General features: G+C 36.7%; 1 protein-coding gene across 1 annotated transcript; it reads right to left on the reverse strand.

The window, feature by feature from the left end:
• Nucleotides 1-4,907: 4,907 nt before the first annotated feature.
• On the reverse strand, nucleotides 4,908-13,158 carry LOC146739336 (putative defense protein 3). The gene is made up of 2 exons (XM_085502249.1): nucleotides 12,925-13,158; nucleotides 4,908-5,195 (listed from the first exon to the last, which is right to left on the reverse strand). The coding sequence occupies exons 1-2, from the start codon at nucleotides 13,133-13,135 to the stop codon at nucleotides 4,963-4,965; spliced, it is 444 nt and encodes a 147-aa protein (XP_085358375.1). The 5' UTR covers nucleotides 13,136-13,158; the 3' UTR covers nucleotides 4,908-4,962.
• Between the last annotated feature and the right edge of the window lie 4,759 nt (nucleotides 13,159-17,917).

Raw genomic sequence — 17,917 nt, forward strand, 5'->3', positions numbered from 1 at the left:
CGTGATTATACTCTTAAATGAGGAAAACGAACACCCCCGTTTTTCGACACCCCTGTCCACCCTTCACCTGTCTCAAGAAACTGTCGACAGAAATGTCACGTGACTATTACGTGCCACATTGTTTATGAGTTGTGATGGTGATTGGATCATTATTCGCACATTAACAGTACGGATCTGTGCTCGGGTAAATCTGACACTAGCCAGGGACAGATTGAAGACCTATATGCACAGCTATCGATCGATGCGTACAGGTAAGCCAGAGGCGATTCTTAAGATGTCAATGACTTATGCCAAATGAAACGCTCATCAGAACAATGGGAAATATCAAACGGTCACTATATTCAGGTTTACACGAGATCGTATATTTTAATTCCATTGTTAGCCAAGAATAACATCGTTCAGACGTTATTGGCTGAATGAGCTATCTGCAGTGTGATGTCGCTACTAGGTTCAACGTGATTGGCTGGGAAATGTAGGAGGGAACTTGCTGACTCTGATACCAATGAATTGCAGCTCATATGGAAAGGCGTATTACAGTTACAATTTGACCTACGGTGTCTGCAGTGATTTGGGCAACAACTATCGCGTATTCATAAGATCAAATATTTCCCATAAAAAACGCCAATAAACGTATTATTTCCTGGCTGAAACTTTTAATATAATAGAATAATTACCCGTTGTTGTTGCATTGGTTGACGGTATCTGAGTTGTGGGCTGCAGAGTATGTTCTCCTGCAGCTATCGTGGTGACATCTAGAGAGGGTGTCGATCGTACCGGAGTCGCTGCCTTATTAGTAGCTATCGCTGAAGAAACAGTCGTCGCACCCAGTTCTACTACAACGTCTGATTTTATGCCGATCCAAAATACGTCGTGATTTAAAGCAATGGTGGCTCTGTTATAGGGATAACAAATGAAATTATACAGACACTGGCACAACTAATCCTCGATATCAAACAGGGTATAACGTCGTGTTACTATAGATACCCGATTAAGAGAATTTCAGTTTAAAATAACACACAATATTTTGTATATAAATGAAACTCCATGTACTAAGATGTCACCTCCTATAGTTGAATCAGACAAATGTACTTTTTGTTCATCTCATACTGAAACCTTGTTACACATTTTTTATGAATGCATGGATGTGAGAGATTTTTGAGAATCATTCTTTATGTTATGGGTAAATAAATTTAATCTACATAGATTTCCAAAGAAATATATATGTCAGTGTCGGTATAGAAAACAAAAATTAAATTTTATTTCTTATAAAAGGTATGTTCAATACTTCCAAGAGATAGAAAATGCAACATTGCCTCCAGGAGAAATAAGTTGAACTCCCACATCAAGAAGTAGGGTAAATTCTTAAAATGTATTATGTAGATCCCTTCAAAAAGACCACTGTAATGTCATGTTATTAGTAGTAATTACCAGGCATCTGTATATCTTATGTAAACTTTGAAAGTAGGCTTCAATAAAAAAAGGTGTCTTAAATACAAAAAAACAGGGTATAACGTTATAAGCCAGACCATTATGATAACTTTTTTGAAAGCTGAGAACATCTAGAGTATGATTTGACTTTGGTGGGCATGTTGTAGCTTAGCGGAGTTGCCATGACAACCAATTTTCTGCTCTTTCCTTAAAATGTCAACGTAGACATATCATGCTGTACCCTCATAGTTCTCTCAACAAATAAATGATTGGTCAATTATAGTTGTGATGAACACAAAAAATAATGTTAATATTGAATATTTTGGAAGATTTCCTTAATAATTTGCATAATTAGGCAGAAAGATATACCATTCCCTCCATCTTTTAATATGCGTAATTGTCCGTAGCCAAGAAAAATGATGCTAACATCGAATATTGTAGCATACTTCTAATTTGCATAATAAGATATATAAAATATTACGCAATTTGCGTATCTATAGTGTAAAATCCAAATTTTCCCCAATCATCGTAGGATATATATCAAATGAATATTATATGCAAGTACAATGCGGCTTTGCAGTCATATCTTACATTGGTCATATGATATTTTAAATATGATTTTAATTAGAAATAATATTTTTCTCAAAACACTTTTATTTAATACCGGAAAAATCATAAATTAAGACAACACATTGTATGTATCAAATGAAAGGTAATTTTTTGCGTACTCAGAACTGGAATTAAATTTGATATTAAGTTGTATTAATTTTTGATCATTTTGAGAAAAATAACTTTCTATGCATGCTTCTCAAAAACTATTGTGGTTGTTATGGCAATCAATTCTACCATGTTTGATAGCCCGTGGAGTTTGAAGGTTGAGACTGTCATGCACCCTAATGTTTCACTGAAACTTAAATTTCTGGAACATATTCGAACGCGTTCGTGTGGCGTTTAACCCACGGGGAAATTATACTGTTTTCCGTGTCAGATGTAATACTGTATCTCCTGATATTGATTTTAATTGTCACAATTATGTATGATCAAAATTCTATATTTATTAGAAACGATAAATATTTCTAATTGCTTAATATAATTTGCAATTTAAGAGTAGAATATCTCAACATATTTAATGTTGAGATCACCATTCCTCTACTTCCCTTTAAACATTAGTTTTTTCCAATTGTTTAATAAACCTTTCATTTGATATATATTAAACTTAAACTTGTTTGCGTGGATGCAAGTCAGTTTTGCTCAAATCACAGTTATTCTAAGAATAAATGGTTCAATTACATCACAAGTAGTAAGTCATTTCATTGTAAAGTATCTCTCATTTGATATACCACATAACGATATTAGTAAGATTTTGATTTTTATCCAGTAGATATGTAAAATGTGTAACATTTTCATCTAATTGTGCAAATATCTTAAAATATTCAAAGTTAAGATCACCTTTCTTAAACATCTAAACACATATATTGCCATAAATTCATGCTTTTATTTAGATTTTTTCTGACAATTGATTTTTTCTTTTCTTTTTCCTAGAATTTCGACCAAAAAGCGTCAACGCGCGCGATGACTGGAAACATTTGTCTGGACCCAATTCCTCACTACTGCCGCCTATGCCAGGGTTGCTCACCAATCGATCACTACCAACATGCAATTTGTTGGCATTGTAATTGGAGTGACCTTTCTATCGGCCAATCGGTACATTCGCTTTGTCTGTAAACTACGTTCCTACGTACGCAACATGGAGCAAAATAATCACTAAATTACTGCCTACTGACATTCTATAACAACATAATGTACTCAAGTTATTTATGTATGGGGGAAAGGGAGTCGGGAACAGAATGACAGACAAATAAGTGGCTAGTCTTTTGTGTGATTGAGATAGCTAAATAACAGAATTAAGACTGTCCAATGGAACATTAATCCCACATCCACTTTAAAAGTAGTCGATGTTCGTTTTGTTGAAAAGGTTGATTTTTAATCCCCGGCAATTACAGTCGTTGTAGGAGGGGCTCGTGTTTATTACATGTCAACTGATTTTCTCTTACAACGAATGTCAACATGTAGTTTCTCTTGAGACCAGAAGTAGGTCAGAAAGTTGGCATATCACCGCGTTCGATCACGAATCTAGTACCAAAGTGCAGTGCCTATATCAGTACGTCTTTTGTTATGTTATGGATAATTATCTGTTTTATACAGTTTTATGCCAGTATAGACAAATCTTCACTTTTGAAAATCTTATAAAATTATTTACCTTGAAACAAAGTACAAAACTAAATATCTGAAACTCAGTTTTCGACGTTTTCTGAATAAATGACGTAATTTTTTATTTCGATGTAAAACTAAACTTGGTTTCATGTCCAAAAAAAATAGCTTTTCAATGCGAATATCGGTCATAGAGTTACACTTGAATTGCGTGTAGTATATTACATATCTTTCGCGATCGTAAGGGGGGGGGGGTTTATACGGATACCGTATTAGTACATCAAATATTCCTCTCTTTAGAATTATGCCAGAAATGGTATGTAACACACGTGTAAAATGAACATTACATGGGACGTCAAGCTCGAGAACGTATTGATAAAGCGAAAGTAACGACAGCGTTATTATACTAGAACTTCGTGAGATGGCATGATTGGATTCTCAAATTCCGAATAGATACTTGTGTCTTACAATGCCATAGACTCGTGAAGATAATGATATGTAATTAATATGCAATATTCACATTTATTGTATTGCTACTAAGTTGAGTATAAGCCATACTACAAAACAGTGGAATTTTATATCAAATTCAGCGAGACTATGCTTCCAATATTGTTATTCATAACTTTTTGTACAAACAAAGTAGGTCAGTGTATCCCATCATTAACATTGTTCTTTTATTTCTTATTGTTGAGTACACGTGATCAATTTGTTCAGGTGCACATGGATCATTCAACGCCCTCCCCCTACTTCAACCATGTCAACTTGGCATGTAGTGCCCCGAATAAGACCTCCCCTTTTCACGTCAATTGATTGAATTGTCATCTGACACTCGAGTGAGTACTCAGAGAGAAAGTCATTATACACATTGTAGTATGTAATATTTATACTGGGGGTCAACACGATTTTATTTTCCAGTAGTTCAATATTTACAATGTTCTGTCAACACTGTCGCTGTCTAGGTTTGGGTGTGGAATAGTGACTGATGTATCTTTCCACAATGGATCAATGACATCACAGTATTGATTTCACAAGTACAAGCATATAGCAATGCTGGAAAAGTCGCAAACTGGTCATTTAATTTCTTTGAGGATTTCTCTTGTAAGGTTATTTCGCACAATTTAAGAAATGTAATATTTTCGGCTCCGCAACCAACTTCAGATTTCATTATTTTCTGTTATTTAGATAAGACTCATGTAAATGTACATAAATATTAAAACTACAACGGTAAACTGATTGCACGATGATACATTATTTTTTTTTTATTTTTTTCGATATTAATTTTGTTTGCACTTAAATACGTTCACATCAAAGAATGTATTATACTCACATAAATTCAACATTACCAACTGGAGATGATGGCGCTATCCACGTATACGTCGGCTCCCTGATTGGCAGATAGCCCGTTGTATGTGTAATTGCGTCATCGGGATTCGTGCATGTGATTATCTTTGTAGAGGTGTCCGAGATTTCTGCCCATGTGCCCACTGGTGTCGTTTCGCCGACTTGGCGTGCTTGCAAAAAAATACCGGCAAAAGGAACTGGACTTGATATTGTAACTGTAACAAAGTGAAAACAATAATTCCTTAATTCTTTAGTTCATCTATCGGGTTCTAATTTTCATTTTCTATAACTGCCAACTCAGTCTTACGAATAACATATTACGACAATGTACTGCTGTATGTATGGTGTTGTATAATACAAAGATTCCGAATGCTCTAAAAATATTGGTGTGATTGTATGATTTGACGCATATTATCCGCTTGAGTTTAAATTTTAAAATAATTACACTTAAACATAGCGATTTTAGAAAATGACAAGTTGAATCAAAACACGTTTTCATCCTTCCATATGTGGCCTGCTCAATGTACCGCTTTGAAAGTGTTACACTTATTTTATACATGTTAACTTTCTCATGGTACTACTGCATTGTCTTGGCATTTCAAAACCCAGATTGAATATTACATGGTTCCAAGTTTTTATTCAGCATTCGCTGTTTTTTCTAATACGCAAAAGACTTCATTGGTCGGCCTACATCGCATTGGTTTTAAAGTCCAGTTATTTTATATATTTTGCATTATGCACTATGTAGTAAGTTGTTTTTTTCGGTGGGAGTGTTGGACAGAACTACCGTTACTTTGACTTTCTCTGCTTCTTTAGACATGGTCGCTGGGCCAACGTCTGGAAAGCAATTCACGGACTAGTTTGCCATTGTTGAATTTCATATCATTGTGTGTCAACGTTAAACATTTCCGAGATTAACTAAACATCGGTATTTATTTGAATATCTCTATACAATGCAACCCAACACATTATACTTAATAAAGAAATAGAGGACGATGCATGCGTGATAACAGGGCAAGGACGGGGATGTTGACAATGAAGGGTTGTCGAAAAATTGAATTTACGTGCTGTGTTATCTTGAGAAGAAAGAACCATGCAGTGTGGATAGCGCGTTGTCGACGCGTGTACGTACACATATTTCAGTTCACGAGCAAACGCCATTTGAACATAATTGTATGCGCATAGGTAACTGAATTGTCAGATGAAAATGTTCAGAATTTCTTAACCTGGACAAATAAATGTAGGGTTTGTTGTTTAAACTACCCTTACAAATCTGGGAAACATTGAATTTTGACGATTCACAATCTTGTTCGTATACTCGTACATTGACCTCAAGCGTTTGAACAGAGAGCGCACGGTATTATACTCAGTAACACACCAATTTTTATGCACAAATATATATCCATCCATTAACCCTAATCGTACTAATTCTTACAATCCACAAAGGTCTGGTGTGATTGGGGTTAATCCACACATCTACCCATGCATCTATCCGTATATATCCGTATTGATTCATTCAACATCCACCATTCATCCATTCATTATTTGTCCTCCTTATTGTGCTTTTATTCCTATATGTCTTCGAGATCGCAATACACAACATATATGAACCTTATCTTACTCTCTCAACACTCGCAAAATGTTCAATCATGTGTAACGGGAATCATATAGTTAGTTTGATAAACTGTATTTGTGTTAGTAGAAATCACGCCAATAGGCATGTGTGATATGTAGTATTTTTAACACGCGTGTCAATAAAACATCGTAGTGTACTCAGTCATTAATGTGAAAAGACCAACACAAGTCGTGATCTGGCGAAGTTGTTTACCCAAAGTTAACACGTGTATTTCTTTTCAAGCGTTGAAAAGGATGGATCACGACCTGTGCAGTCAATCATGGCTGCAATCAAGTTTTAGACAGAATGAGAGCGCCTCGGTAGACGTACTGTATTTATGATGGTAATTTCACGTAACAAAGTCAGCTTAGAAACGGAGCTCATTGTAAAGACTGAACACCGAAACATTGAATTACATGCATCAACACGTCAGCACCAATCGACGTGCTGATGGAAGGTTTGGAGATTAACGTTCTGGATTAAAAGTAAAATACTCGACAAGAATGATAATCGTTCACAGCAAAACAATATTATACTTCATGGTGTTCGACTACGCTGTTCAATTAAATTGTCATTTGATATACTACTTCAACACCCTTAAGCCACAAATAGTAATAACACAATATAGTACAGAGGACTCCGAGATACTCTTCCAACAGCCATTATATATTTTGAGAAATTCACAAGTCAAATTTGAAATACAACATCGGAAACCTACGAAATCTTTGCGAACTGGGCGTAGTGTTGCAGGTATTGAACATGAAATACACATTGCATCGAGTTTCAAATATCTTTTTAAAATTAATTGTGCCACTTTGCAATAACATTCAAACCACTTGATGATGTGAGGTAACCGTTTTTTTCAAAACTATAATTGTTTGCGACGTGACTTACACATAGTAAAGAATGATTTGACGTCAGCCAGTACCTTCATTGTTATAATGTCACTGAATGATTAGATTCTTGAGGTGTCACGTGATTAAAATGTTAGTGTTTAGGAAATAATTTAATTTAGGATTGGCGCACTGACACATGGAATATTATGGAATGTAGGCCCCCATTTACTTCCAAAATGTTTTGTGTGCCAAAATGTCAGAACCGCCCTTAAAGGCAAACGTGACAAAAACGGTTTAGTGATTGGTATTCTTATTTGTATGCTTTATCTTACTATTTTATGTGAACAATATCTTCGAAAAATAACGCCCCCTTTACATGTATTAAACCTTTATTCATAGAACAAAATAAGGTATGGAGCATTATGGGAAGAAAATGTAAGTCTTCCCAGTCTTTGGTCGTAGGAAATAAACTTTGAACTCAAGTTTTTGTATAAGTGTTGAATTTTCTTTTCACCTACGCATACAAATTGAGAATCTCCTCATATGGACAGGGTTGACCAAAATATTTGAAAAACCAATATAATTTCAGCTATCGTCTTGTTTGTTGAGAAATTCGTTCCACCCATCTTGATGTATTTGCAGTATTCATCTTGACCAGATCAATTTCACTGTGTATCCTGAAAATATTTGTTTTTCTCCGTCTTTGGAAGAAAAATATGTCACCATAATGTCGGTCGTGGTCACATATTACGTACTCGGAGAAATTCAAGTTGCCTTTTTCTATTGTGTCACGTTTATTAAGTACAACTTACTAGCCGACTGTCCATCTTCAACTCTAGACCTTAGAAAGATCTCTTTCTATGGTCTATGCTTTCACATGCTCCCGCTTCCAAAACCGACTGCGAACATACTGCGTGGTTAGGAGGCCATTGCGGTTTTAGTGAATGAAACTAGTGTGAGGAACAAGCTTGCAACGCTGCTATAATGGGAGTCCATATGTACATAAATGCCCTTTCATACGGGAGTACACGTCATAATACAATGGGATGGTCATTTGCTAACTGAGCAACATACCGACAATTTGAGCTGTTTCTTATACGTAATCTAAAGACATTTCGCCATTTCAACTAGCCGTCATACGTGGACAATGTTTCCATTACAAGATAATGACATGACAGTATGACAGACGTGCTGTGGCTATTGAAATTACCATTTATGTTAAGTCAGTACACATCAAATTGAGCGTGGCTAAACTAAATACCGTGCGGCATTACGTCGTCGATGGACATGATTCCCGGCGAAGCGACCTGACCACATAGTTGGTGACGTATCACTGACAAGTATGCAAGTGAAATATAGCATTCTCGTGGGACTATTATTACGTTTCCCGCAATAAATGCGAATCCTTGTACTTATTCTTGAAATGTCCTTGATTAATTGGGATCAGGAATTGACCCCCGAAGGCTAGCCGTTTATATAAAGCGTTTTGTTGTTTCATCGCCTACATTGTATTGTCAGGTGTTTGCTATTGTTCCATCGTAGATTCGACAGGTCAGGTAAAACTAGTCCACTGTTACGTTGGTAAGACTCCGGAATGCTAAGGACGCATGCCCACATGAACTCTGTGAAGCGTTTTCACTTTTGGAGGGTGTGGAAGAGGGAGTCTATCGTGCGAAGACATTTATACCGATTTTTTTTTCTTCTTCAAAAATTTGCTCATTGTTTAAGAATGTTTTCTAACGTAACGTGGCTCACATTCAGGGAGTTGTTCTGAGATGACAACATATAGCAAAGAAATAATCCCGGGTATCTTTGGAAGGTCAGTTAGTTTCTCTCATTGGCACAGTCACGGTGCTTTTCGTTGAGAGGTATGCTCTAAATAGTATTTGGAGGATGGACATTACAATTATTCTGTAACATCACTAGGTCGGGTAACAATTGTTTATAAGCAAGGTTCGTTAAAACAGAAAATAAGTTTAGATTTTAATTAATAGTGGTACAAGTATGTCAAAATTTCGTCTTCGGTCACTATTTCCCGGGTTCCAAATAACAAATTAATAGTAAAATGAGTAAACTATATGGAACTCCATCGCTCAAGATTCCAAACTATAATGCCTAAGTCACCGCTGAGATCACAGTGAAATCGTACCAATATAAACCGAACACAGGTGCCCATCGTAACATTTGGTGGTAATTGTACGTTTCAAAGTATTTCAGATACAGTGTATAAAAATGTAATCTCGAGTCACATAACATCGAGGTGTGTCGGCGTATAGACTGACACCATGGTGTGGTGAAATACGATAACAATAGACTTCCTAGCTGTAATAGTTTATTGGTCGGTATAGGAACCTGTGTTACATGTCTTATTACATATGCATATACAGGATGAATAGATGCGATAAATTTAATATCCAGAAAAAATCTCCCGCGTCTGTTATTATCTTTGTTTAAATACTTTAAATAATATTTAGATATACTTTATATTATAGGACCTGCCAGCAGGCATTGGCAAGACAATTGTTATAAAGTGACGTCGAGAGATCTTATTTATTACTGTCTCTCAAAAACGTATAACTGTTGATCGTCTACCGAACACGCGGCCTACTAAACATACTTACAGAAAGAAAAAATAACATAACTTAACGTATTGTGTATTTTCCTATAGCATAGTCAGGTCATGTCAGGTCAGGTCCCTATACCATCCCAAACCCATGAACCAAAAAAGTTGCATCGGCCACCGGTTACGCCACTACTGTCAGTTGTTTTTCCAACACAAGAAATCATGTTTTGCAAAACCTATATCACAAATTAAAAGTAGAAAAATGCGTAACGCATGTTTCTGAACTTCGCACAAATAATTAGCGAGGCGATTGGTTCATGATATGTAATCGGACGTTGAATGCATCACCTCGTGCGTGTGCATTGGAACGTCCAGTATGGTGCATATATGTGTCTACGTATATCCACAGCATTTGTACTCATGAAATTCTTCCCTATAGTTGTGTTAAACCTATATTCCTACCGGACCCCAATATTAAAGGAGAAATCCCATTGCGTAAAAAAATACAAATCATATATTGTAAATTCAGTAACTCATTGGGACTCGCTACACAACAATGATAACGCAATTTCGAATATGGCTTTTGTAAAATAAGAACTTATACTGAAATTCGAATAAATACAAAAGCTCCATAATACTAGTATACTTATGAGTGTAACAAGTGTATGTTTGTTTGTTTAATAGCAGCAAACTTTCCCCGTATCTGTGGAAAGGACTTACTGGAAATCAAACCCATATATCATATGATTCAAAACAAACTTTTTTATCTCGTACTAAAGCACGTCGCACAAAGTCTACAACAGCAGGAAAGAACCCAGTTGAGTTGATATTCTTCTATGTATCGGAGACAGCGCGTCTTAATGTGAATGCGTTGCGTTTTACGTTTGACGTTCTCTTGTATAATTTTGAACAAAGAAAACAATACACATGCCAGCACAGTTAGTGGTCTTAGAAATTGATTTCGTTATTTCGCTGTTGTATTAAACTGTTTTCGTCTAGCGATAATGCCCATCTGTCGATGGTGGAGTCTGTTTGAAACTGTAAATTGCATTACTACAGGAAATAAAAATAAGTCATAATAAGACACTGATCATAGACCGTTATCAAAGTATCAAACTAATACATTTACCCTCAGAAAACTAATAATTATTCATTAGTTGTCTGCGATTTATCGAATTTTGTGAATTCGACAAATATCCCCCGACAAATACTCCCGTACTCCACCTACTACACATCACCAAGAGCTAAGGGTAATCAAATAAATCCGCTAATATTGCCATAATATAGAAAGATTATATTTGTATTACTGGTTTGATACCTGAAACACAACACTACACGTTGTATTATTGTAAAGTATGTATGATTCCGAGGAATATTTCTCGGCGATAATCAATTTCCACACATATCGATTGGTGGTAAATCTTATGGTTATGTCAATGGCGTCTGTGTAGATAATGTTGACCATCTCCCCCGTCCCCACCCACACACTTAATCCTGTGCCGTTAAAGGTTGCGCTGAAGGAGGAAGGTAACCAGGTAAGAGACTTCTAGTCTAATTGTGGATCACTGTGTAAGATATCGCGGTGCCGAGGTCACTATACTATAGCGTGAGGTCAAGATCATGTCAATCTCCCTCGGGTAACGGGTGTCGGTTTTCACCGAGTCAACACGAATGATTATGTCCGAACTCGGTAAGAGGAACAAACAAAAGCTAAACTAAACATTTTTTATACGGAGAAGGTGTGCTCTATTAAGTGGTAATTGAATCGTGGTTCTGTCTCTGTGTGTTTACGAAGAACGGTCTTTATGAAAAAAAAAACGTAAGCAAACACAATCAGAGAAAAGCATCTGAAGAATTAGGGTATTCACTGGGCATACAAGTGAGAAGTAATTGAAAATGCGATATATCTCGTTGACCCTCAGTGCGTCGTGGACATTGAATAAGTATAAAAGAGCAGTGTGCACAGGCGAAGAGAACGGTAAAAGTTAAACAGCGCATGTGTATGCAGAAACAAAAACGAAAATATAGAAGTTAAAAAGAAGGGTGGTTCAGTTTATTGTGATCATTCGCTTTTCTTTGCTCAACAATTGGTAAGTGACAGTCAGAAAACATGTCAAAGACCATGAACTATTTTTTTTAACTACCTTTGACATGCTGCGAAACGATAATTAATCGGGTCAAGAAGATCGAATACATCGCGACAGTTCGTAACAGATTGTGTTTCCGTCGCGATGAGTACTAACCGCGAGATGAAACGCCTTTAATTCGTGTACGTGAACATCAAGCTAGCGATTGAAACTTGTTGATCGCAAAACCATATGCTTACACTGTACAGTTGTGCACATATACTGGTATGTGAAAGCTGTTCGAATTGTGCACATCAATCACTGACTATTGTGATCAGCGGCTTTTTTTGCATCAAATGCAGTGTCTTCCTAGCAATTCACAGCATGCTAATTGCTAGGATTGCACTCGCGTAACAGGCCAAGTGAGCAACGCGTATGATCGTTTGCGTAACTGTCAAGGATACATTTGGTATAAGGCTGGGCGGGAATCATCAATAGTGACATAACATTAGACGTTGAAAAACAGTCTAAGCTCAGTTACTCCGATTTGAAAAGTTTTGTACTTATAGTGATCTTTAGCTATGTGTTCATGTGAGGCTGTGCTGACCTTGCGGTCACGCCATGGGCGACCGGGGATGTCACTTTCTCTGATTTCTAAAAGTTTCGAAGTTGATTGCGGAGCTAGCGTAATCTAAAACGGAAAGTTGAATTAAGTGCGCGTGGATAATTTGTGAGCAATCAAATGTAATGTTAGGGCGCATTTATGTTTGTACAACTTCATAGAATCGCTGGTCCGTGGAATAGTCTACAGCCTGAGTGTTTGGGGTACATTTTTCAAGGTGTGTCATCGCACTTGTTACTTACCGTATGCAATTGAACTCGACGAGTACTCGATTGGTGAGACGTGTATTGTGAACGGTGGATTGCTATCCTGCGGCGATATTCCAATATGCCCCGGTGTCATGCTCACGCACGCTGATTGTGGAGCACCGGTCGGAAAGGCAAAACTGTCGTCCGTATTAAAAGCAAGGAAAAAAAGGAGGAGCCCCGTAAATACTAACGCGGCGATCGCCATTATGACCCCCTCTGTTACTACAAGCTTCAGTGGCCAGCGCCGACGTACTACTGAGAACCTACCTGTATTTGTTGTTTCTATTGGCCCTGTGTGTGTACACACAAACGGGCGGTGATTCGTATAGGACGCCTACTTCTTTTAAATGGGCTTCGCTGTCCATTCAGGCATCGCATGCATATCAATAGACATAGTGATTTTTTAATGAATGAGAGGAAAGTCGTCGGTAAGAAACGAACTGATGGGTATCGGTGAATCAGACCACATCGCGCGCAAGTACACACTCGACCCAAATATCACACTAATACCGACATCTGATAATAGTATATATGTACATACTTTTATCCAATTCAGTTACCTGAAATATATTAGCAAAACATTCAGCGACGCACATGTAAAATGAAAAAAAAACGCGAAACAGACAATAAATCAATAAGGACTAAGGTCGTATATTTCATATTCAAATGGTTTCTCGTCTTACACGCGATGAAAATTGCGACTACAATCGCAGAACTGAAATTTACGACACCGCAATAAATACTTTTAAACAAATTGAAAAGAACCCCTGACCAGTATCCGTGACATCGGCACAAGAGTTCACAACGAGGTGTTCGTGGAGTTACACGTATCGATAAAATGATCTCGTACGTGGTTCTATTGAGTTGGAGATATTAAACGGAGATTCGTATATACTTGGCTAAACGCACCTTAAAACCACCATGTGGACGTACCCATTTTACTGTGTACAACGAATCTCAAGGCCATGCAAGATGCGTCCGCCGGCATTGTAGACCATTTGTAGATGACAATAGGATGGGATTCTGATTAAGGTGTGAATTGTTCGCCTGGATTTATGACTACGTGAAGTATGTGCGGGTTGCATGGTCGACTTGGAGTTTGGTGGTTGCAGTATTGTGACCTTGTCGACACGGTGTGCTGGAATCTAACACTAGTTTCGTTCTGTATCAGATGAATGTTAACATACGTAAGACTAATCGCCGAATAAACGGCCTAAGAGTCAGTCAAAGCTTGAAAGGGCAGGCGCAACACTATAGGACTTGGATGTATATGTACAAGTCCTTTAGACCGGTATTCATGCACATAGGAAGCTCCATGCTACATTACAAGAGGATGCAAGTATACTGCTAGTAATTGTTACAGGTGGTTAAATGGTCCAACATATGTACAGCGTTGCCAGAAGACACTGAGTGCACGTGTTATTCCTTTAGTAGTTTTCATGTGAAAATGGGGTTTATCGAAATGCGGTTATATTACTATAAACCTTTAAATTGTATAAGTTACACGTACTTATTGTTATGCGGAGTCCATCTTCACAGTCGAAATTACTGCATCTAATACGGACGCTACACTCTCTGTCATGTTTTGGCCGTGGGTGCAAAGGAAATAAAAAATACATGCGTTGTCATCGTTCATGCACGCGTGACATGAAAATGCAAAATCTTGTAAATATAATTAATGTTCCATCTGTTTTATTTTGTCAAACTTCTAATTGTGAATAAAATCACGACAAGCGTTTGTCGGAGACAATTTGTGTCAATGAAAAGTGTATATATATTCTGATTTGTCTTGGTTAATTAAAAATGTCAATTAAAGACAAGTACAAATATCTTCCATCCTTTACCCGAATTAATTTCATCAAACATAAAAGGGCAATCACTGGTACATTGGACAGGTGGTCAAGGAATCTTAACACAGCATTGACTGTATTTAAAATACATGCATGGTCACGAACATACACTATTTCAAGATTCAAGTATACAACATATCGTTGCATGCACGTGATTTCAACAGCTTAATAACCGCGCAAATGGTCGATCGGGCAAATATTGTATTTGCGATGACAAACATTTGAAGAGGAAATCGAGTTTTATTCAGTCTATTCCTGGATCCACTGTATTTCTTAATTATAATCAGTAAATATAAAATCATTAAAGTCACTGTCCGTGCTGTATTTACCTATCACGCATCGCACTATATCCAGTGATGATTCGACATCAATTCTATTAGTACATGCCGTATTTATAAATAAAATACACATTGAATACATTATTATCACTGAATTATATAGTTATTATAATAGCGCTTTCATAGAGTATTTCTAATATAATAATTATATTTAACCGCTGGTGAGTAGTATTTTCAGAGAGGACAATTCGTATTGAACCATGAATACATGGCTTTATGTATGTAATTATTTACTAAATATTGTTTGACGCTCAGCTTGTGTATTATAAATTCCATTTAGTCATTGTGAGACCGTACTCCTTGCGCGTCATTTTCAGCTGTGCTGATTTAGTATTAATATGGAAGTCGCTCATCTCATCATTGATTGCAAGTACATGTACTACCGGTTTGATTTTTTTTACCTATTAATTATTTATTCAAATGATGTCATTTATAAGGATGAAGACTGAATTCATAGAAATTGATATAGCGTGGATTGTAGATAAATATTCGCGGAGAGTCTGGTTTTGCAGTGATGTTTTACTCGAATACTGTTCCTAGACTTAATTTAGAACAACAATGATTCTTGGTCTATTGCACCACTGTAATAACGACATGTGACAATATAATTTTAGAGTTAGTCCAGTAGCATGACAATGGCCTTTGTCGTGTCACAATACAATGAGCTACTCCCCACCTTGAACGTAAACTACAAGTATGTTGAGTGAACGTGTCTATTGTCGTGAATGTATTCATCCTCGTTAATTATGATCAAGGGTCAAATTCAACAACTCTTATTTATTTTCTAATGGCGATAGTGTTGGCGATTAGTTGTTTGCATATCTTACATGCTACAATTTCGTTAGACATCAATTCATGCACGATGCCATGGTAACTGCAATTATCATGGTGCTATTGAAAACTGGGTCAGTAGAAATTCACCAGTTACACTCGTGTAATTATTGAATTACGGGTGTTATAGATATAGTACCTTTTAAATGTGCGAATTTTTGTTTAAGTAATCACCCAATTTCATTCAGAATATTGTCATTATGTTGTTTCTATATAATATACTGGTATTTTGACTAAGACTCAACATTTACTATATGCCGACATGTTCGAATTGCAATACAGAACGTTTTTAAACAGTACCTGGGCGTTGGTGGCGCTGCTCACTCACAGTCTCGTCGTAAACGCAAGGGTCAGATTTGATGCAGTTTTACGAATGGTCAGGTGACACGAAAACTGTAAAAAAAAACAAAAAAAAACAGCTTCACCACGGCTACTAAAAATTATTAATCGTGGTTCCACAAGTTTGACTTTTACGTGTCATTTCATGAAGGAGTTTGGGGCCTAATTCAAGATTGTTCGTCATGCTTGAATCATTACGAGTTCATACGAGCTCGATGACATGGAAGAAAAAGTAATATATTTATCTTTTCGATAAGAGCAAAGTCGCAAAGAGGAATGAACTGTCATGGTCTGTTTGCCACTCAAAATATGCTTAGCAGAGAACGTGGGGGCATTGATGTGCATACTGAAATTAACCACAAACAAGACGCCGACTATTCAGGAAATCTGAAATAACTTTACGTAATAATGTACATGTACAACATTTATCTTGATGCAACACCCCCTTATTAATGAGAGCTTTTCATCTATAATTCAAAAGCAGCAGATCAGATGGATAACGATTTAGGCATTTAATTTAATTTAAGGAAGATAACACCTTAGTTCAGTACAGCATTATCAGCCACACGGAACAGTAACGTTTATACCCCCATTGTAATACGACTAAAACAACAATTCACATTTAACACGCATACCAGTACTACTTAACAGCGGGCATTTTCGGACATATCTTTCTTCCACAATGTTTTTATCTGTTAATTGCAACCTGACCGTCTTCTTGCGGGAAAATAATCCCCACTCTGGGTGCGGACTCTTCGTTGCTGACCTTCCCATTCCCCATTACCATTCATTCACTCACTCTTGATTGAAAACATACTTTTGGAAGTCTATCTCCAAACATTCTACAGACGTGTCCCAAATCAGTAATCAGTCATTCCACCAACCACTGCTGGTGATTTTCTCACTCCTCACTGCATCATACCCGCAGTGTTAAGCACCAGTTTGAGAAATTTCATTTCAAATGTGCCTAGCATATATATGTGTACATGCCAATGCTGTAAGGAGAGTTAGACTAACTGTTCCCTTCATGTTTACTCTAACAAATGATTTAATGGTCGAAATGGCTCCTCGTTTTCAGCAGTGCCATGCAATAATAAAGCCATGCATAGTTACATAAACATCATATCAGGAAAACAAATGACCCTGGCTTTGTTCACATACTATTTTAAGTGTCTCATCACATCTGATATTTATTTGTACCAAAGCAGTAGATTCACCAACTCCCGTTAAAGGATACGTCTGTGAATTAGTGAAATATGTCTGTGAACTAATTTATTAGAGGTCCATCCAAGGTACACATATATCAAGTATCAATCACAGTAAGCTTAGGCAGAACTACTATGTGCTGAGAGTATTAGAAACACATTAAAAATTAATTCAAAATTACTTGTACTTGAGATATTGATGGAAAAGCTGAAAAATGACTAATTATGCAAATCAGGTAATTAATATGCACAGATTTGAGTGTAAAATTAATAAGGTCTGTGAAATGTCACAGACCATCTTTGTATCAACTTTCAATGTGATTAGAACCAACAAAATATCAATTCTTATGCTAATTAGGATATTAATATGAACAAATTTTACCCAAAACTAATCAAGACTGTACATTGTTCATTGAAGTGGAAT

This window comes from Saccoglossus kowalevskii, chromosome 8 (assembly GCF_978046115.1).
Source record: "Saccoglossus kowalevskii chromosome 8, keSacKowa6.1, whole genome shotgun sequence".
Classification (NCBI taxonomy): Eukaryota; Metazoa; Hemichordata; class Enteropneusta; family Harrimaniidae; genus Saccoglossus; species Saccoglossus kowalevskii.

Coding starts and splice junctions, on each gene's coding strand:
- LOC146739336 (XM_085502249.1), bottom strand. CDS start 13,135: ATGGCGATCGCCGCGTTAGTATTTACGGGGCTCCTCCTTTTTTTCCTT. Junction 5,196..12,924: donor GTCGAGTTCAATTGCATACG/GTAAGTAACAAG, acceptor ACTTTGTTACAG/TTACAATATCAAGTCCAGTT.